The 21,619-nt window shown below is 48.1% G+C and overlaps 1 protein-coding gene across 2 annotated transcripts; it reads right to left on the bottom strand.

The window, feature by feature from the left end:
• Positions 1-739: 739 nt before the first annotated feature.
• Positions 740-21,412, bottom strand: PKLR (pyruvate kinase L/R). Of its 2 annotated transcripts, none has more exons than XM_030186998.1 (11): positions 21,287-21,412; positions 12,564-12,743; positions 12,255-12,346; positions 11,255-11,386; positions 10,357-10,543; positions 7,245-7,515; positions 6,904-7,054; positions 6,058-6,210; positions 5,160-5,326; positions 3,514-3,695; positions 740-2,449 (listed from the first exon to the last, which is right to left on the bottom strand). In XM_030186998.1, the coding sequence occupies exons 2-11, from the start codon at positions 12,715-12,717 to the stop codon at positions 2,343-2,345; spliced, it is 1,596 nt and encodes a 531-aa protein (XP_030042858.1). In that variant the 5' UTR covers positions 12,718-12,743; positions 21,287-21,412; the 3' UTR covers positions 740-2,342. The 2 variants fall into 2 exon arrangements, with proteins under 2 accessions (XP_030042858.1, XP_030042856.1); XM_030186996.1 differs by lacking the exon at positions 21,287-21,412 and adding an exon at positions 13,233-13,372.
• Between the last annotated feature and the right edge of the window lie 207 nt (positions 21,413-21,619).

The following is a 21,619-nucleotide window of genomic DNA, read 5'->3' as shown; positions in this document are numbered from 1 at the left end:
CCATACACTGGAGTCTGAATGAAGGGCAGCTCTCTGGACTGTTTCAAGTTATCATCTTTTATTGGCCTAAATTACAAACAATAAATGTCCCCTCCCCCAGTCGCAGTTCAGATCATCTCAGGGCAGGTGATGGCATTCCCCAAATCCAACCCCCACTATTCACCGAAACTGCCAAGCGACTCGAATACTGAGTGCAATGCTGGTCACCGCATCTCAAAATATATCTTGTGGAATTAGAAAAGGTACAGAGAAGGGTGACAAAAATGATAAAGGGAATGGGATGACTTCCCTATGAGGAAAGGCTAAAGCGGCTAGGGCTCTTCAGCTTGGAGAAAAGACAGCTGAGGGGAGATATGATAGAGGTCTATAAAATACCGAGTGGAGTGGAATGGGTAGATGTGAATCGTTTGTTTACTCTTTCCAAAAAGAGGAAAAGGGGAAAGGGATGGGACTTCATAAACTAGGATTAGGGAGCACACAATGAAGCTATTAAGTAGTAAATTTAAAACAAATTGGAGAAAATATTTCTTCACCCAACGTTTAATTAAACTCTGGAATTTGTTGCCAGAGAATGTGGTAAAAGCAGTTAGCTTAGCAGGGTTAAAAAAAATTGGATCATTTCCTAAAAGAAACGTCCATAAGCCATTATTAAGATGGACTTGGGAAAATCCACTGCTTATTTCTAGGATAAGCAGCATAAAACCTATTTCACTGTTCTGGGATCTTGCCAGGTACTTGTAACTTGGACTGGCCACTGTTGGAAACAGGATACTGGGCTTGATGGACCTGCAGTCTGTCCCAGTATGGCAATGCTCATGGGGCCAATATTGAGACTGCGGGAGGGAGCCTGCCTAACTTCTGTGGTCAGCGGAGAACCAGGAAATTCAATGCCAGGGCCATATCGTGCGACCAGCATTGAATTTCTGGGGAGTTTTTTGGCCGCTAAAAGATAGCCAGTCAACGCCATTATTCATTGGATGTCCAGCTAAGTTATAGCGGTCAAAGATAGACTTAGCCGGTCAGGCAATGAATATTGGCGTTATTCAGTTATGTTGCGCAACATAGCCAGTAACCGGGCTAGCCGCTAAGCGGCGATATTTAGCTGAGATAGCAAGGTATCCCACACTGAATCTTAGTGCTTAGCCAGCTTTAGGCTATGTAACTGGCCAGGAGCCGTTTCTGGCCATATGTTCTTATGTTCAGTCCTGGATTTCAGACAAACCCCCTTCCTGATATGTTCCCGGGACCTGCAGCATAAAGGTCATGTGACGGAAGCACAACTCACTGGGCTGCAAATTAAACACCTGGTCGACACTTCTCATCAAATTTGATCACCGAGCAGCTTGGAGTCAGGGGCACAAAATTCGAAATTGTGCTAGCCAGTGTTTTCTGGAGATAAAAATAAAGCCGAGACTCCCCAAAGCTGTCCTGGGAACCCCTGAGGCAGCTGGAGTTTCAGGATATTCACAGGGAATATGCATGAGATCACTTTGCATATACTGGGTCTTCAACCTTGCAAACATATCTCATATCTATTCATTGTGGATATCCCGAAAACCATTACAGCTGTGGGAAGCCCTGATCTCCACTCAGACACCGCCTAGAGGTCTGCTTGTCTGGATAAGCAAATCAATCTCATGAATATTCACGTTGCATGTTCTGCAACTGGAGTTTGACAGTTTTGGGCGAAGAGTCAGTTGTGGGGATTCGATAAACTGGGCAGACATGTGGATGCAGCAGGCTTGAGCGCTGATCCCATAATGGCATCTGCGTGCCCAGATCGCATTACAGAACAGTAGCACAAGATGCCATTCCTGCGCCTGCATTTAGCGGTGGCCTGCTTACGTGATGTCTGCGGCAGGCACAGGCCTAACACGGCACTTGTACACATAACTCACAGTTTTGTATGAGTTACGCACGGAGGTGGGAGAAACACCCACGGCCCATCCATGCCCGCTCCCCTGTGAACCCCTTGCAGTTATGCGCATAAACTCTTACAGTTACATGTAGAAATGTCAGATTCTATACTACTAATAACATTTATATAGCGCTACCAGCAACTGGCCAGTTATAGAATGAGGGGTTTATGTCTTAGGGGTCTGACCTGTGGCTTGGAGTGAGGATTTGTTCCTTTAGTTGCCTCTTCTGCACTGCCTGGAGCATTTCTGTGCCCTGCGTAGGTGAAGACGCAGGAGCAGTTGCCGGAGGGTTGGGGGGGGGGGAGCACCATGAAGCTGCAGAAATGACACGGTGTTGGGAGGGAGGGTGAAAGTGGGGGAGGGGTGGCATTAGTAGCAGTGACGACAGGAAGTCACACGGTCAGCTGATGGCCTGGCCCGCTTCTATGGCACCTTCACCACCTGCATGATATTGGTAAAACCGGAGCCAGGCCTCCAGCCAGTCACGATGATAACGATGTCGTCAGGATGCAGGAACCCTCTGACTTTGCCTGAGGAAAAGAAGAACAGAAGGAGTCATGAAGCGGAGCCAAAGCTGGACAGCCTGGGAAGGGTCTGTGATAGGAGGAGAGAAAGGTGCAAGGGTGGTTGGGAGGAGGAGAGGACGAGGTAGGCAGTAAAGGTGGAGGGAGGCTGTGGGAGTTCTCAGGAGGAGGAAAGGAAGAGCTAGGAGGAGGATAGATGGGGATGGATTGGAGGGGAGAAGAATGCGTAGGGTGGTGAAGGTGGGGGAAGGGTTGTAGATGGTTCACTGGTGAGAAGAAGGGGTAGGATAGTGAAGGTGGGGGGAGAATGTGGTCATGTTGGAAGGAGTAGAGAAAGGGGTATGATAGCGAAGGTGAGTAGGTGGTTGTGGGTGTGCTGGGTGAAGGAGAGGAAGGGGATAGTGTGGTGAAGGTGGGGGTTTTGGAAGGAAGAGAGGTGGGATGATGATGAAGGGAGGGGGTAGAGATGGTTCAGAGGGGAGAGGTAGGAGAGGGTGGTGTGAGAGGGGGGAGTGGAGGTGTGTTGAGAGGAGGAGAGGAAGGGGTAAGGTGGTGAAGGTGGGGGGGAGGGTGTGAGGGTGGTTGGAAGGAGGAGAGGAAGGGGTAGGACAGTGGAGGGGAAGGGGTGGGGATGAATTGGAGGGGAGAGGAGAGGAAGGTGTAGGGTGGTGAAGGTGGGGGAAGGGTTTGGAGTGGTTCAGAGAAGAAGGGGTAGGATGGTGAAGGTGCAGAAGGGTGTGGGGTGGTTGGGAAGGTGTAGGGTGCTGAAAGTGAGGGGAGAGTGTGGTGTTGGGAGGAGAAAAGAAGGGTGAAGTTGAGTTGTGGGTGTGTTGGGAGGAGGAGGAGAGGAAGGGATAGGGTGGTGAAGGTGAGGAGAAGTGGGATGATAAAGATGAAGGGAGGGGTTGGGGATGGTTTGGAGGGGAGATATAGGGGTAAGATGGTGAAAATGGGCAGGGAGGGAATGGGGTGTGTTGAGAGTAGGAAAGGAAGGGGTAGGTGGTATGGGGCGGGGTGATGAAATGGGGAAGGAGGGCTATACATCAGCTGACCCAAGCCCAAAATCTTACCAATCTCAATACCAAAATGGACCCTGCGGTCTACATCATCAGCCCAGACCTCCTGCTGAGTTTCACGGTACAAGACTGGAAAGACCCCCCGACAGAGGTGAACCTGACGTGCCACCTGCTCGTTTCTGGTGACAGCAATGATGGGAGCACGAGGCCGATAACGGGAAAGCAGCTGAGCCGACCTGCGGACGAGAGAGAGCGAGGTCAGAAAGTGCAGTAAGTGACCACAGAGAGGCTGGAAATTCAGAGACTCACCCGATTGCAAGTGGGTCTTTGATGGGAGAAGGGACCCGAGACAGAGAACCTCACCTCAGGAGCAGGGAGGGTGAAGGAGCCGTTTTGTAAAAATGGCCTTTCTTCTCCCAGTTCAGTTATACCCAGAGCTGGGAACTGGTGTTATCTAGTTTCAGCTGGGGATTCTGTTTCTAGACTCTTTCCCCCCTCTTCCTACCCAGCTCATTGCACAGAGGGTCCTGCCGTGGATAGTCATGCAAACCTGTGTCTCAGTCTCTTAAGTCCAGACACCAGACCAAAATTCTCTTCCCATCTCATTGAGGGGCTGTGAGCGCCACCTCTGCAGAGGACTTGATCTAGGAGTGCAACCAGGGGGCTTCTGCAGACTTAGGGCCAGCCCAGAAAGGAGATTTCTTTCTTTCATTAAATCTTTTACTGGCAAAGAGTGACAGTGTCTATGTGATATAACGACAGTGAACTGCAAAATGGGGATTTTTCACATCCTTTCTTGCACATTTTGTATTGAACTCATCTTCCCAGCCCCATCCTGCACCTCATCTGTAACAATATGGCTTTGTTTCTTAGAGGAACTTTTTAACAATCCTTCAGTAGAAAGTCTAATGTTACCATTTATAAATGGACTCCACTACCTAACACATTCCATTTGTCCATCAGGTATTGTCAATCCATGTTCTGGATCGATTCAGCCTTTCCCATCTGAGCTGCAACCAATCATTAGGACCAGGATTAGCCCACCAGGGAAGCGAGAGGTCCCAGGTCAGCTTAAATAGAGGTAATTTCCAAAAGAACATTCACCCTTCTGTCCATCAATGTGGGATGAAGTGTGACTGACGAGAAATCTTCCACCACTGAGCTTCAGTCAACAAGCTCCCAGCCCTCGGTCCAAGAACCGTGTCTGAGGGGGGGGGGGGGGGGGGTTATTCTTCAGGTGCCCAGAAATACATGCAACTGCGAGATTTAATTTTTATGAAGTCATATTTATTGAGGACAGTTTTCTATAGAAGTGTCAGTGGTTATTAAGCCTCTGACAGTCGCAGGCTGAATTAATCCCATGTCCAGACTCCCAGTCACCCAGTAGTTAAAGAGCACAGCTTGGCGGATAAACAGAATATCTGTCCCTGGACCATTCCAGCACTAACCTGACTGGACTGTGCCATGGCAGTGAGAGGCCATGTTCAATGACACCACCCATCTCAGCAAGATTTAACCAAACCCTTTTGAATATCGAAGCCCGCTTTGGTGTGGGTCATATTTATCTTTCAGCTCTGGGAAATTAATTACATCCTGACCAGACACCCAGGTACAGCTGTGTTAAAATTGGTTGGGATTTAGAAATAAACATCTTGATAATTCCCCAGGGCAGTGATGTGTAAGACCCACCTCACCCTCACCTGCCAGATGTGGTCAGCACAATAATCGCCCCAGCACAACACTTGAAGGAGGCCTCAACAGCACCAATGGCAGTCACCTCGGTGGGGTCCTGAGACAGTGGAGTGACCCGACGCAGCTCCTCAAACAGCTGCTGGTTATATATTGCAGCTTCAGCCTCCCGGGCAATCTATGAAGAGAAAAAGCTGCTGATTCTATACAGTGACTACAAGCCCAGAAACGAATTCCTGATGTAAGCTGCATCCTCCCTTATTCTCTACAGTGTGCGGAGAGGCTGCGACTACAGGTACAGTGAGCTTCCCAATACCCAGAGCTCCTGTACCATTCCCTACAGCACCTCCTGCTGGAAGAGGGTGGAACTACAGGAACTGTGAACTTCCCCACACCCAGAGCTCCCTGCACCATTCCCTACAGCACCACCTGCTGGAAGAGAGTGTAACTACAGGAACTGTGAACTTCCCCATACCCAGAGCTCCTGTACCATTTCCTATAGTATTTCCTGCTGGAAATGATTGGAACTAAAGAAACTGTGAGCATCCCTATATCCAGAGCTCTTCTACAATTCCCATCAGTACGTCCTGCTGGAAGAAGGTGGGACTTTGAGAACTGTGAACTTGTCCATACCCAGAGCTGCTATATACCATTCCCTACAGCACACCCTGCTGGGTGAGGCTGGTACTGCAGAAACATTTCTCCCCACTGTTGTCAAACTAAGACCATTTCACCAAGGTCTGGTTTTGGTTGGAGTAAGGCAGCTGCCCAGGGCCTCATCGAGGGGTCGATGATGAAAGTCAGTGATGTCACTGAGGCAGAACTTCAGGGCCTCCACTCCTGGTTTTCCAGCGCTAGGCACATTCTCCTTTTTCCAGCTGGCTGCTTCCGTCTGTTAGAGGTTCTTACCGCATGCTGCATCCGGACAGCTTCCACTGGGTATGACCCTTTGGCTGTCTCCCCCGATAGCATGATGCAGTCAGCCCCATCTAGCACAGCATTGGCCACATCGCTGCTCTCTGCACGGGTTGGACGCGGTTTCTTGATCATGCTTTCCAACATCTGCAATTGGTGGAAACAGATTAAGGGTCCCAATGATTCAGGGATCAGTAAGAAAGTGAGAAATCTAGTGATTCCGGGATCAGTGAGAGAGTGAAGAACCCAGTGAGTCAGGAATCAATGACAGAATGAGGGACCCAATGATTAGGGATCAGTGAGAGAGTGAGGGATCTGGTAACACAGGGGTCATTGATACAGTGCAGGAGCATAGCCAGCCCTTCAATTTTGGGGGTGTCCAGGGTGGGCAACAAATTCCTCTCTCCCCCTCTCCCGCTAGCGGGGATGCCGAGGCCCTGCCAGCTAAATACAGTGCTTCCCTCCTTCTCGGCTGCTTCCTGCCCTGCAGACGTCAGTGGTGTGCCTTCAGCCACTGATTCCGGGACTTCTCGCACAGCATAGGCACCAGGAGTGTCCTGACATCAGCGGTTTAAGGGACGCTGCCAATGTCTGCAGGAAGGAAGCAGCTGAGGAGGGGAACGGAGACACTGTATTTATTTGGCTGATGGGGCTTCAGCATCCCTGCCATCAAAGGTAAAGGGGTGCTGCAGTTCTACAAGGGGCCCGAGCCCAAGGTGGGGGGAGGGAGGTCAGGCTCACAAGGCCCCCTCATGGCTATGCAACTGAAACAGTGGGAGGTGACTGCAGAGGTCCCCCGCCCTTCTCTGAGATCTGATGGCAGAAAAGGCCAAATCTCACCTGCGTGGCACAGATAACTGGCTTCCCAGCATGGTTACACCGCCCAATCATCATTTTCTGGGCAAGGAAGACTTTCTCTGCTGGAATTTCAATGCCCAGGTCCCCACGGGCCACCATTATCCCATCACTGACTTCCAGAATCTCATCAAACCTGAGGGGGAGGAAGGGGTGAGACAGAGAGAGAGAATCAATTTGCACTTTTAGCTGGATTTGTGGATATAAGGATGAGATGCACAAAGACAAGGGGCAGTTAGAGAACAGACAGATAGGGCTGAGAGACAAAGGACATGATGAGAGGGAAGACACACCGATAGGAGGAAGGGACAATATCTTGGCCTTACTTTTTCACACCCTCGTGGTTCTCTATCTTACTGATAATTTTAATATTCTTCCCCTGCTCTCCCAGAATTTTGTGGATGGCCAGCACATCGCCCGCCTTGCGGATGAAAGAGGCAAAAACCATGTCCACGCCCTGCTGAATTCCGAAGTGCAGGTCCTTGATGTCCCGGTCTGAGACCGCCGGCAGGTCCACCTCAGCCCCAGGCAGGTTCACCCCCTTCCTGCTGCTAAGGGTGCCTCCATTCTCCACCTCCGCCAGGCAGTAATCAGGACCTAGTATAACGCCAGAGATGGAAGTGTCAGTGTATTTATTTATAGCATTTATACCCTGCTCTTTCCCGCTTGATAGCAGGCTCAGTGCGGCTTACAAGCTATGGTACAAAATATCACAGAGATAACACAGAGTATGGTACAAAGTATCAAGAGATGATCCACTTATAAAGAGTAGAACAATAGGAAGAGATGTGGGGGAGAGGATTCGAGTATGGGTAGTGCTAGTGGTGTGGATTAAGTTCGAGAATTATGTTGGGTTGTTTGGGTAAGCTTGTCTGAAGAGGTAAGTCTTCAGCAGCTTTCGGAAGGGTAGGTGTTCATTGGTTGTTCGGATGTGTCGAGGTATTGCGTTCCAGAGTTGGCTGCCTATAACGGAGAAGTTGGATGCATAGTAGGTTTTGTATTTGAGGCCTTTGCAGTTGGGAAGATGAAGATTGAGATATGTACGAGAAGATTTGGACCCATTCCTGGATGGAAGATCGATCAAGTTGGTCATGTGGCTTGGAGATTCGCCATGGAGGATCTTGTGGATCATTGTTCCTTGATAGGGAGCCAATGAAGTTTTTCACTAAGTGGAGTTGCACTTTCAAATCGTGGTTTGCCAAGAATGAGTCTGGCTGCTGTGGTTTGGGCGGTTTGGAGTTTTTTTCATGATTTGGGCTTTGATTAGGGTATCTGGAGACGTTCCCCTGACTTCATCCTGTCTCCTCTCCATCCCCCCAGGCCAACAACTTGCCCTTTTCATATCCCACCTCTGCACTTGTCTTGATCACTTTATTTAGTTCTCACCCTCTCATCTGCTCTCAGTCTCTTGCTGCTCAATTTAATGTTTCCATCGCTGTCCTTTCCATCGCTGTATAACATCCAACCTTGGCCCAGGGTAGATTTTCAAAGCAGAATCTTAGCGGAGATTAGGTGGTGATGCTGGTAATTGAGAAGTGAAACCAGTGCTGGGCAGATTTCTAGGGTCTACGCCCTGATCGTGACTGAATAGATAGAGATGGGCTGGAGTGTAAATTTTAAGGGGCTTCAACGATAGCTTCAGAACTTAGTATAAGAACAGTGCTGGGCAGACTTCTATGGTCTGTGCCCTGAGAATGGCAAGGACAAATCAAACTCGGGTATAAAGTATCACATACCATGTAAATGAGTTTATCTTGTTGGGCAGACTGGATGGACTGTTCAGGTCTTTATCTGCCATCACTTACTATGTTACTATGTAAAGGCTCAGTCAGAGTGTTCAGACTTAGGGGACAATTTTAGGGCATGGCCACCTATCCTGAAAGTCCAACAAGGCGCCTGTGTGTTTTTTATAAACTCGACTCCCAGATCCAGCCCCCGTAATGCACGAATACTGACACACAATCTTATGTCTGCTCCATGGACAGAATCATTGTGTGCACGTGATCGCCTCAGGCACACATGTGTTTTACGAAATACGCTCGGATATCACAGAGTTACGCCTTCACTTCACCTGAATCGCACCGTCCCGAATGCCTAGGTGTGGTCTGTGGCAAAGTGTGCCCCATTTTAAGTGCCTATGGGCTTCTGCAGTTGTACAAAAGACCCTCTTAACACAAGGAATGAGGAGACCAATCGACCAAATCCAAGCAAATGGATTTTCAGCTTCACAGAATGTAGAGTTTTGCCTACATTAATAAAAGGTGGGTGGGTGGGGGGGGGGGGGGGAGATGTGCGAGATGCATATTTGTAAGATTCAGAGACTTACAAATGTCCACGGGTTCTTAGCATGTCATTAGTATGTGACTTTGCACCTTCCTTTAAAACAGCGCCCTTCGGATCAGTGGATGTGGGGTGAAGTGTGACTAACAGTAAATCTTCCACCACTGAGCTCCAGTTAATGTCCTCCTAGGCCTCAGTCCCAGAATTTAAGGGGGGTTCTTATTCTTCAGGTGTCCACTGATACAACTACGAGATTCATTTTTTATAAAGCAATATTTATTGTAGATGGCCTTAAACTGAGGACAGCTTTTGATGAACCGGCAAACCACCTAGTAGGCACTATATTAAATAAAACGGAAACTTGAAACTTAACGTATGTCCAAATCTTTTTTTTTTTTTTGCAACCAACCAACCCAACCTTGAAAATCCAAATGATGTGGGCACTGTGAGGGCAATATTTACCCAGTCCTGTCCTGTTGATGTTAACTAGAGAACTTTGCTCAGCCCAAATCCGCACAGGGGGAATATTTCATCTAAAGTTAATTAGGAAGAGCTGGATGGTTAACGATACTGTAGACTCACTATTTGTTCGGCCTGAGTCACTTGAGTAACTTTGCTGAGCGAGTGCTTAACATCAACGTAGATCAACCAAAGAGAACCCACAGCCCAGGAAGGTTCCAGCACAGCACATATAAAACTGAGTCCGTCACCTGGGAGGGGAGGGATTTCATTGTAAAAGGTGGATTTTATCCAGCAAACTCTAAAAACTGGCCAGACTTTGAAGAAAGGCCTGTTTGTGTTTGAATTAAGCCTTGGCTTGTGTGGGCCTTTAAGTGTGGACATAACCTTTAGATGAGGTTCTGTGTGGAAAAGGTGCCCTTTCACTTCCTCCTAACTTGGGTCTAATCCCTGCTCTGCCACACCGGATCTCTGTGTGATTTTAGGCATCACTCTATTTAATTGTTTGTTCTTATATCCCAATTTATCTGAAAATCACTCCGTGTCTCTTGACAAAGCTGAAAACCAGGTGTTTTACTCAACCCATCTTTCCCAGTCAATAGTTCAAAAGGTGACCTTGGCAGATTTTTTCCCCATGGCCCCAGATCCTGGTGCTAAAGGTTTGCAGGGGCCAAGAGATCCCCTAGGCCTGTCACTTACCAACTTGCTTCACCACGAGGGAGAGAAGCCCGTCATCCAGGTAAATCTTGCTGCCGGCCTTCACAACTTTGGTAATGTTCTTGTAGTCTACCCAGATCAGCTTGTCATCACACTTGTCTTTCAAGGTCTCAACTGTGGTCACCTTCACCTGGGAGCCTTTCACAAGCTCCACCTCTGTGTGCTCACCCTAGATAAGCAGAGCACAGGGCATGGAAGGAATGAGGTAAAGAGAGGCAGAGAAAGAATAAGGGAGATGGAGAGGGGGGGGGGGGGCAGTGACACTTTGAAATACAAAACAATGCAGCTTCTGAAGTGGGAAGAGGTGTGCCAGTACAGAGATTAATTTTTAAAAGTTTTTATTGATGACTAAAACATAACAACAGTGTCACCATTACAAAAAATAAAAAAAATGTACAAGTAATCAAATATTATACAATACCTTACACATTGTCACCAAATTTTTCGAAATAAATCCCTCAACCCCCTCCCCCTACCCCCCCCCAGCGACATATTATATTTCAACATTTAGTTGTTTAGGTGATGATATTAACAACAGAGATTTTCATTGTATCAATACGCTCCGTACTTCAACTATCAACATCATGCGAGTTTGCTAAACCATCACAGAGCTAAATGTCAATTTATTCCTTAATATATGTGCAATCCCCCCCCCCCCCCCCCCCTCACTTTCCCCTTACCCTCCTCTTCTCTCCCTCCTAAACCTACAGAGATTAATAGAAAATTGTGATCAGGCATGCCCTCAGAGTCCGCAGCCCGTAATAACTCAGGAATGATAGGTGCTCTATGCTGTAACAGTGCCCTGATCCATACATGAGCTATTCTCCCCTCAGACTACCGTCCACCCTGTTCTCCATCAGTAAAAAGTGCCAACACTTACCCCTCTCAGCACACCGGTGCGGATCTCTGGGCCCTTGGTGTCCAAAGCGATGGCTATAGGTCTGTAGAACATTGCATTCAGTGCAAAGCTCTCTGTGGCTTCACGGACATTCTTTATAGAACTAGCGTGATACTGCAAAAATCAAAGCACCGGGGAAAAAGATTGAGCAATCTTCTGCAAAAACATCCAAGCACCAGGAAAAAGAGTGGAGGACTAGCTTAGTTGTTAGTGCAGCGGAGTTTGATCCTGGGGAACTGGGTTCAATTCCCACTGCAGCTCCTTGAGACTCTGGGCAAGTCACTTAACCCTCCATTGCCCCAGGTACAAATAAATATCTGTATTTACTATGTGAACCACTTTGAATGTACTTGCAAAAAACACAGAAAGGTTGTATATCAAGTTCCATTAACAAGATTCCATGCACAAACTCAAAGAGTAGCAACATTCCATGTAGAACCCCAAAGAATAACAAGATTCCAGAATCCCAGCCTATTTCAGATTCCACATGGAATGTTGCTACTATTGGAGATTCTACATGGAATGTTGCTAGTGGAGGACTAGCTTAGTGGTTAGAGCAGCGGAGTTTGATCCTGGGGAACTGGGTTCCATTCCCACTGCAGCTCCTTGTGACTCTGGGCAAGTCACTTAACCCTCCATTGCCCCAGGTACAAATAAGTACCTGTATGTACTATGTAAACCACTTTGAATGTAGCTGCAAAAACCATAGAAAGGCGGTATATCAAGTCTCATTCCCTTTCTGCAGAATATCAAATCACCAAGGAAAGAGAATGAGAAATTGCAGGAATCTTCTACAGAAACATCATGAAAAGAGAGCGAGGAACTGCATGAATCTTCCATGGGTCAGCTTCAGAATATGACAGAAGGCTTCTCCTGGCTGCTGGGATCTAGGTACAGGAATTTATCTAATGCCTGGGACAAAGAGGCTCTCTCCCCCATGGACTGGTGGTAGAAGAATAAGAAAGCCATGTTCTCCTCTTACCTCATGGGATCCATGGGAGAAATTGAGTCGAGCGATATTCATTCCAGCCTTGATCATTTCCTTCAGCATTTCAACGGAATGGGAAGCAGGACCTGAAAGCGGAAGGGACTGCAGAAATCACTGTGGTGTAAAATGGGAAGGACATTGCAATTACTGCTTGTCTCTCGGAGAAGAAAGGACCGATGAGGAATTGGGTGGATGCTACCTATAGGACAGATGAGGGATGGGGAAGGTCTTATCTATAGGGCGGGTGAAGGATGGGGTTAGGGGTTAGTTGTAAGGCAGATGAGGTCTGGGGTGGTCAGGTACCTATAGTGCAGATGATGCTGGTGTTTCGGGCAGTTAGAGGCTCCGAGTCGATATCCAGGAGACACAGGTGTTCGAGGAAGGTGTCAGCCATAGAGGCATTTAACTGCTGCTTCTGGAAAAAGGCAGTTCCCAGCTCCTGCGTGAGTTGAGCCATGGTGTCCGACAGTCTCCGGCTGGCAGCTAGGAAGTAAGAGTGTTCCTTTAGCAAGGAGTCCAGGGTCTGTCTGTCAGCCTTGTGTGTGAGGGATCTGGACGCCCTGCCTGACACTGAGAATGGCATAGCCTTGGCAAACCTCCTGGGCATTCACACTTTGTCCCCCTGACCAAATCTCTCCTTCCCTTGTAAGTCTCTCTCTGCCAGTGAAATCTCAACCTGACTTTTCAGCATCCAGTCTGCTTCTCTGTCTCTAAAATGTTTATTCCATGCTGGCTGTTTCTCCCTGTGTCTCAAAGAGAGACAGCCATGTTGTCTAGTTGCTCTCTCTCTGTCCCCTTCCTTGCTGTCTCTCTGACCTAGCCTGCTGGCTTTTCTATTACGCAGTTGGCCTCTACCGAGCTACCCCATGGCAGCATCCTGGCCAGTAACTATCCCTCCAACTCCCATCCACCTTGTTTATGTCTAAATGAGGCACTGGAAAGTGACACCCTTGTCCTCTCGTAGAGACCCACCTTCCATGATTGGGAATCACGAGGATCCTAAAATCTATATCCGCCACCAACTCAACCTGTGTCCCCAGCGACAACTCCGACAGTCAGCAGCAGTGCCTGCCTTGTGAAATATGGCGTCCCAAGTTTACTCTGGTTAAACAGTCACCCGGCTGTGCACAGTCTACAAGGCAATTAGTTTGATCTGTCTGTTTGTCTGTCTCTCAGGGTTGTCAAAGTGCAAGTCCTCAAGAGCAGCAAACTGGACAGATCTTCAGGAAATTTATCCAAATACTAGCAGATGGGGAGGGGGAGACTGTGCTGACCTCCCCACCCACATGTGTGTTCTGGTGTCAATCCTAAATCCAGGAGGTTTATATAGCTCAGACCTGCAGAAGAAGCTTGATTAGACTCAGATGAAAACCCCTGTCCTTTTCCATTAAAACCTTATCTCCGGCCCCTGCAAAGCTCAGTTGGTTTGAACATGTTACTGCTTAAATTAAATGATAGAACTGAGGTGCTAAAGGCTCTGAGGTGGGGGAGATGGTGTGTGAGAGAGGAAACCAAGCTTCCAGCACAAAACCAGGCATTCTGTGACACAGCGGGTCAGCAAAGAGCACAGGTCGCACTCCGCTCCATGGATAAATCCTTCTTATCTGTTCCCTTCTCCACTACTGCCAACTCCAGACTTCGCGCCTTCTGTCTCGCTGCACCCTACGCCTGGAATAAACTTCCTGAGCCCCTACATCTTGCCCCATCCTTGGCCACCTTTAAATCTAGACTGAAAGCCCACCTCTTTAACATTGCTTTTGACTCGTAACCACTTGTAACCACTCGCCTCCACCTACCCTCCTCTCTTCCTTCCCCTTCACATTAATTGATTTGATTTGCTTACTTTATTTATTTTTGTCTGTTAGATTGTAAGCTCTTTGAGCAGGGACTGTCTTTCTTCTATGTTTGTGCAGCGCTGCGTACACCTTGTAGCGCTATAAAAATGCTAAATAGTAGTAGTAATCTGTTCCCTTCTCCACTACTGCCAACTCCAGACTTCGCGCCTTCTGTCTCGCTGCACCCTACGCCTGGAATAGACTTCCCGAACCCCTACGTCTTGCCCCATCCTTGGCCACCTTTAAATCTAGACTGAAAGCCGGGGGTCACGTGATGCTGTGAGCTGGGAAGGAAGTGAATTTTCGGCTGCTGGGAGCCCTGCCCGAAATTCGAACCTTTAAAGACGTCTCCGACCCCAGAAAGTAGAGAATCTACGGCGCACACGCTCTCCCAGTATATGGACAAATATTTAACGCGATCGGCGATGGCGCAAACCGCAAAAAAACACGAAGAAAAAAGAGGAGAACCGAGACTTGGCGAATCCAAGATGGCGGCCGCCTCGCCGGCGAATTCACCCTCCCGCCCGGCCTCTGATTTCACGCTGCCAGAACTTACAGAAGCAGTGGTGGGCGCATTGGCCCCCCAGTTTGATCAGCTTTCTGCCCAGATAACGGGGCTGTCGGCGCTCACGACAGAACTTTCACGTCGGACTGGGGAGCTGGAGGCCCGGGTTGCGGAGGTGGAAGATGGTCAACAAAATAACTCGGGAGAGATAGAAAGACTACAACGCCTGGTCCAGGAGAATGTGCAGCGAGTAGAAGATTTTGAAAATCGCTCGCGCCGCGATAATCTCCGCTTTGTGGGATTTGCAGAATCCTTGGCAGATAAAGACTTAAAACGCACATTGGAAACATGGCTTCAGGCACATTTCCCGGAGGCTGGAGAAGGCCGTACGATCCGAATTGAACGTGCACATCGTGTAGGACCTAGGCCGACAAGAGAATCGAGGCCCAGAGTGGTGATAGCAAAATTTCACTGTTATGCCCAAAAAGCGGCAATATTGCGACAGTATAAAAGCTGCAGGGAAACTACAAAGTATGATGGAACCTTAATACGTATCTTTCAGGATTACTCTGCGGCTTTGGCAGCACAACGCCGTGCTTTTTCCACGGTTTGCACCTGTTTAGTGGAAAAAAAGTTCAAATTCACCCTGCAATATCCAGCAACCTTGAAAATCTTGGCGAATGGAACCTGGACAACTTATACTGAACCAGATGCTGTAGCGGAGTGGTTGAATCATCACCAGACCTGACATTGGGGGGATTGCCATTATATTCCACAGATGGTTTAACCACACAATATGTTGATGGAGTTCTTGGTTGGCAGTTGCCGGTTGGATTGCTACTTTGCTTGAGTTCTAGAAAGTTCTTGTTGGGCTGCTAACGGCGAAAATTGACTGTGAAAAAGAGTGAGACCGAATGGCTGGGTGAACAAGATGGTAGACCAGAGACATATGGCGGAATGGCTCAGGAATGGACTGGAGCGGAAAGCTGTTCGAATACCTGACGGTGTGATCTTGGTGGCTTTCTGGGCTATGTGAGACACTAACTATGATACATTTATTTTGATATGAAAGAAGGGTAGGGCTCCTATAGCATCTAGACCTCTGCCTGCTACACTCACTGAACGCAGTGAGATTGGTAAGACAGGCCAGATAGTTAGTGGGGGGAAGATGGGGGGAGGACAAGGGGGGGAGATACAGGGGAGGGGGGAGGGAGAGGGAGGGAATGGAAGCAGAAGCGAGCAGATTGATGAAGGGACACAAAGAAGAGCTGTGGGCTTGGGTAAACCATGGTATGAATGTGTGTTGGCTGATATAAGGAGCCTTTGGTTGAGGCTGGGCAACCGGGGCGTTAAGTTAGGTTTGCTATATGTTAAATTGACGAAGTTAGAAGATTGCTTTGACTGAACATTTAAGATTAGTGACCTGGAATGTGGCGGGGATTACCTCTCCAATTAAGAGATCAAAAATTTTAACACACTTGAACCGCCTAAAGGCTTCCATAGTATGCCTACAAGAGACCAAACTCTCAGACGAGGAACACCGAAAGCTGCGCCAGCAATGGGTGGGGGAGTGTTATTACTCCTCCTCCGGGGCTAGACGGGGAGGAGTGGCGATATTGATTAGGAAGGGGCTCCCATGCACTTCTAAATTAATAGGGAAAGACCCTAAGGGAAGATACGTCCTACTTCATCTCAATATTATGGGACAGGAATACTACCTATGTGTGGTTTATGGGCCAAACGGTTATGATGCAGAGTTTTTCCAGACATTGATAAATCTGGGTCTCAAATACGATACGGCCCCTTGGATTGTGGCGGGAGATTTTAACCAAGTGCTTGACCCGGACCTCGACCGCTCGACGGTCGGGGCATGGAGCGCACTACCCCGCAGTAAAGGATTACCTTATCTCTGTAAATTAATGGACTTAGTAGATCCCTGGAGGTTACTATTCCCGCAAAGGCGGGACTATACCCATCTGTCGAAGGCCCACAAAACCTGGTCCCGTATAGACTACATTTTAGTTTCCACATCGCTTTTTTCTCGGGTAGTTAAGACAGATATGGCAACAATGGCGATATCAGATCATACTCCAGTCTGGGCTGATATAGTACTGGGACAAAATGTAGACAGATTTAAGTCATGGAGGTTCCCATCCTACTTAGCGGGGGATGGAGACTTTGGCAATTTCCTAGTACAAAAATGGAAACTGTTTGAATCTGATAACGTAGCCCACAAAGACAACCCGACATTGTTCTGGGAAACTTCTAAAGCAGTTATGAGAGGGGAAATTATCGGATACTTAAGCGCAAGAAATAAAGGGATCTCCCAAGGCATAATTTTACTGGAGCGAAAATACCAACAAGCTAAACGTGCGCACATACGATGTAGAACCCAGACCAATTATGACAATGTGATTGCGGCACAGGTGGCCCTAGACTCACTACTCCACGAACGGGCCAAGAGGCAAGCTTTTGGCCGTAAATATCAGTATTTCAAATATGGTAATAGACCTGGGAAATTACTAGCTAAAGTTGCAAAGGCCTGGTCGGAGAAGACATTATTTCTACGGTGTTGGCACCTGATGGTTCCCGTAAATCTTGTCCTAAGGATATATTGACCATATTCAGAGACTATTTTTCCCGAGTATACCAACCGGAGGCGCAGCAGGGGGGACCAAAATTGGATGATTATTTGAGAGACGCAGGCCTCCCGGTACTGCCACAGGTGGTCCGGGATCAGTTGAATGCTCCCCTCCAGGCCCGAGAGATTCAACAAACGATCAAGGGTTTGTCCTTGGGAAAATCTCCGGGCCTGGATGGTTTCTCTACAGAATACTATAAATTATTGTCGACCCAACTGAGTGTTCCCCTGACACTTCACCTTGAAGCAGCTGTGGGAGTGGGGAGGCTGCCCAGGGATTCGAATGAAGCCTTAATTGTTCTCATCCCGAAACCGGGTAAACCACCCGACTTGCCAGGGTCTTACAGGCCAATATCTCTTCTCAATGTAGATGTAAAAATTTTAGCTAAAGTCCTTGCTGACAGGCTGGCTATACATCTCCCGGCTTTAGTAGGGGACCATCAGGTGGGATTCGTGCGGGGGAGACACCCAGGTCTCAATGTCCGTAGGGCCCTGATGGCAGTGGCGTATGCGGAAGCCACGGGTCATCCCTTAATGTTGGCAGGCCTGGACGCTACTAAAGCATTTGACCAAGTGAATTGGGACTATCTCTTTCAAACACTTAAATACATAGGGTTGTCCGGGTGGTATTTGCATGCAATTGATACACTATATACGGATCCTGGAGCCAGAGTCTTAGTGAATGGAATGTGTTCTCCACGTTTTTTGGTAAGACGGGGCACGAGACAGGGTTGCCCCCTGTCTCCACTTCTGTTTTTGATATACTTGGAGCCCCTGCTGCGCAATATTATAAAAGACCCAGAGGTGGAGGGAGTTCAGCTGCCACAGCTTCATGTTAAAGTATTGGCTTATGCAGATGATATTCTCCTAGTACTGACACAACCTCAGACATCGTTGACAATAGCTTTAGATCACATAGCAGAATTCGGATATTACTCGGGGTTCCAACTTAATTCACAGAAGTCCGAGGTGCTAACAATACCTCTCTCCGTGCGGGAGCGCTGGGAGGGAAGGTTCCCGTTGAAGTGGACCGCTGATTACTTGGTCTACTTGGGGATCAGATTGCCAACATCGCTCAAGCAACTTTATAAAATCAACTTAGCCCCCTTGTGGAAAGAGACTCAACACACTTTAGAAATGTGGCAGCGCCTTCCCCTGTCCTTGTGGGGGCGTGCAGCTCTGTACAATATGGTCCTGGTTCCGAAATGGCTATATGTGGTCCAGGTGCTATCTCTATTCTTCTTATATAAAGACGAGCGGAAACTACACAGATTACTAGCTAGATATCTATGGAATGGGAAGAGACCCAGGGCTACACTACAACAAACATACCTTCCAATACAAAAGGGAGGATTGGGTGTACACAGCATTCAACGTATGTCAGTGGCGGGTTGCATGAGACATCTTACGGATTGGTTTAGGGGCACATCCTTTTTTTCCTTTCCCATTCCTGAAACCAAACTAGTGAGCAAATATCACTTTAGCTATTGGTTGCATGCACCAGTTGGCAAAGCACCCACCGCCAAAGGATATGCTCCTCTTTTCACGCCGCTGAGACGTGCATGGCGATGGCTGGGCAAAGCTGGAGGGTTCGAGTGCCACTCTTCCCCCTTCCTACCGATTGGTGGCAATGTAGATTTTTCAGTGGGCACGGATACTGAGACTTTTCAGACATGGAGGGAGGGGGGGATAATATTCCTGTTTCAAGTATTAACAAAGAAGGCAAATGTAAGTCCTTCAAGGATTTGTGTGAGAATGTTGGACTTCCAGCACAGGCTACCCTTTCCTACTTGCAATTGAGCCATTACATTGCCTCCCTCCCCCGAGCGTCGTTGACCTCGCAGAGACGAAGACAAATTACAGATTTGCTAGATTTGGAGGCGCAGCTTTCGGTTCCTCTAAAATTCTATCATTTAAACTCAAAGAGCTTTGCCCGGAGATATCATATGATCAGATTGCTGGGGCCTGGACTAGAGACTTGGGCTGTTCTATTACTGGAGTGATGGTACAGGCTAATTTGGCAATGGGGTATAAGACCTTTAGAGAGGTGACACTGCAGGAATCCCAATATAAATTTAACATGAGAATGTATATTTCGCCACATAGAGCGTTTAGAGCTGCCTTAAGACCTTTGGATGACTGCCCTAAGTGTGCGGGAACTGGGGCGCATTTGGGACATATGTTCTGGTTGTGCCCCCAGGTCCGTGTCTTCTGGACACAGCTTTGTGCATTCGTCTCGAGTATCTGGGGGTTGCAGTGGTGCCCCTTACCTACCCTTTTATTTGACAAATATAAGGTGAGAGGGAACCGAAGGAGGGGTATGTTACCGTTCCTACGCAGGGCGACTGCTATGGGAAAGAAAACGATTTTATTGAATTGGATCTCATCGGAACCCCCTTCCATGCCACGGTGGCGATCCCTTATGATCTCCCTAGGAGCCCTAGAACGTAGGGAAATAAATGACTTAGCATCCCCAAAAGGAGATCGACTATTACAATGTTGGTTACTGTTCTGGGATACCTTGACTCCCATGGCTCGCAGTAGAATTCTGAATGGGTAAGCTTGCAGGGTAGAGGGTGGGTGGGAGGTGGGGGGGTGGGAGGTTAGATAGGCACATTATGAAAGCAAAAATTATAAATGACCAGGTTGAACATGGATGTAATTAGATTATGGAACACACTTGTAATGCAATGTTTTTTTTTTTTTTTCCACTTTATTGTCACCTGTATCTTTGGTCATTAATAAAAATGATATTAAAAAAAAAAAATCTAGACTGAAAGCCCACCTCTTTAACATTGCTTTTGACTCGTAACCACTTGTAACCACTCGCCTCCACCTACCCTCCTCTCTTCCTTCCCGTTCACATTAATTGATTTGATTTGCTTACTTTATTTATTTTTTTTGTCTATTAGATTGTAAGCTCTTTGAGCAGGGACTGTCTTTCTTCTATGTTTGTGCAGCGCTGCGTACGCCTTGTAGCGCTATAGAAATGCTAAATAGTAGTAAATAGTAGTAGTAGTCTCCAAACCTCAGGCCATTCTGGCAGCCTAGAAAGCCACACTAACTAAAGCCAGGACCCAATTTCCCATTTGGCAAGTGCCTTAGTGTGCCTGTCCCATGCAGGGTACCAGCCGTTTCCCCCTTCAGACACAAGTCTCTCCCTCTTTCCCACTGGCAGGAGGAGAGCAGCATGCTAGGAGGAATAAGAGGAGGAAACTGGATGAGATGTAAATGAGAAGTAAATTTGCACTGACCACACCACAGGGGAGCATACAAGACACTTAACTGCTCCCTCAGACTCACACAGAAGAGCCTGAGCCCTGTACAACTTCTTCAGGGAACCCACCAGGGGCTTGGGCCTGGAATCCCAGCGATCAAAGCCTCCACATCTCTCATTATTACTGTGACCTTCAGCAACTCACTTAACCTCCATGTGCTCAGCCAAGGTAAATGTCCCCATCTCCCCAGGTTCACATGTTGACCCCCTCCTCTGTTGATCCTGCTGGGGCTTTTACAGCTATACAAAGATGCAGAAGTGCCAGATGTACAGCAGGGGCAGGAATTGAACCTATGGGAAATATTCTCCTGGCACTACATTGAGCCTGCAAAGAGGTGGGAAAATGTGGGATACAAATGCAATAAATAAATAAATAAATAAATAAATAAATAAAATCACAGCACAGCCTGGAGAAGGTAAGCTGGCCAGAGGGGACATGCTCCTCTCCCAGGGACCCCCAGCACATAGAATGCTAGAAACACACGACTTCAAGCTCATCAGGTCTCTTCCTGTGAACTGCAGGCAGAATCTGGTCTGGTGGTACACAGGAAGGAGTGAGGTAGGGAAGGGGACCAGACAGGGCAGGGAGTGGGAGAAGGGAGGGCCAGTGATGATGGGCTGAGAAACTTGGCTGTAGTGGCGGCCAAAGAAATTCCTTCCAAGAAGTACTTCAAAGCCAGAACCAGAGCCAGGGAGGTTCTGATCTCCTCCAGGTAACCGCCTGGGCCAGGAGAGTGGCAATTTTCTGCAGCATGCAGCAGTACCCACCTCGTACGCCTGCTTTTGAGATTCTTCAGAGACTTGTGCCCTCTCTGAGCCCTGCCTTTTGTGTGTACCTCTGTGCAGGCGGGTTGCAGCAACCAGGAAGTAGCTGAGGAGGAGCCTGAACAGCCGTGGCCCAGCCTGAAGCTCTTGCAAGGGAGGAGAAGAAGGAGGGAGCTTGAGGGCTGAACTTTCTCTACATGTGTCAGTGTGACCAGTATACACCAGACCAGAGCCAGGCCTGAACCCTCAGGAGAAGGCTTGCCACAGGCCTCTGCTCAGCTGCATATCATAGATCTTGTGCCTCTGCTCACTGTGGGCAATCGCAAGGGGGGTGCA

This window comes from Microcaecilia unicolor, chromosome 14 (genome assembly GCF_901765095.1).
Source record: "Microcaecilia unicolor chromosome 14, aMicUni1.1, whole genome shotgun sequence".
NCBI lineage: Eukaryota > Metazoa > Chordata > Amphibia > Gymnophiona > Siphonopidae > Microcaecilia > Microcaecilia unicolor.
The sequence above is the reverse complement of the archived record's forward strand: the minus strand, read 5'-3'. Positions and strand labels throughout refer to the sequence as shown.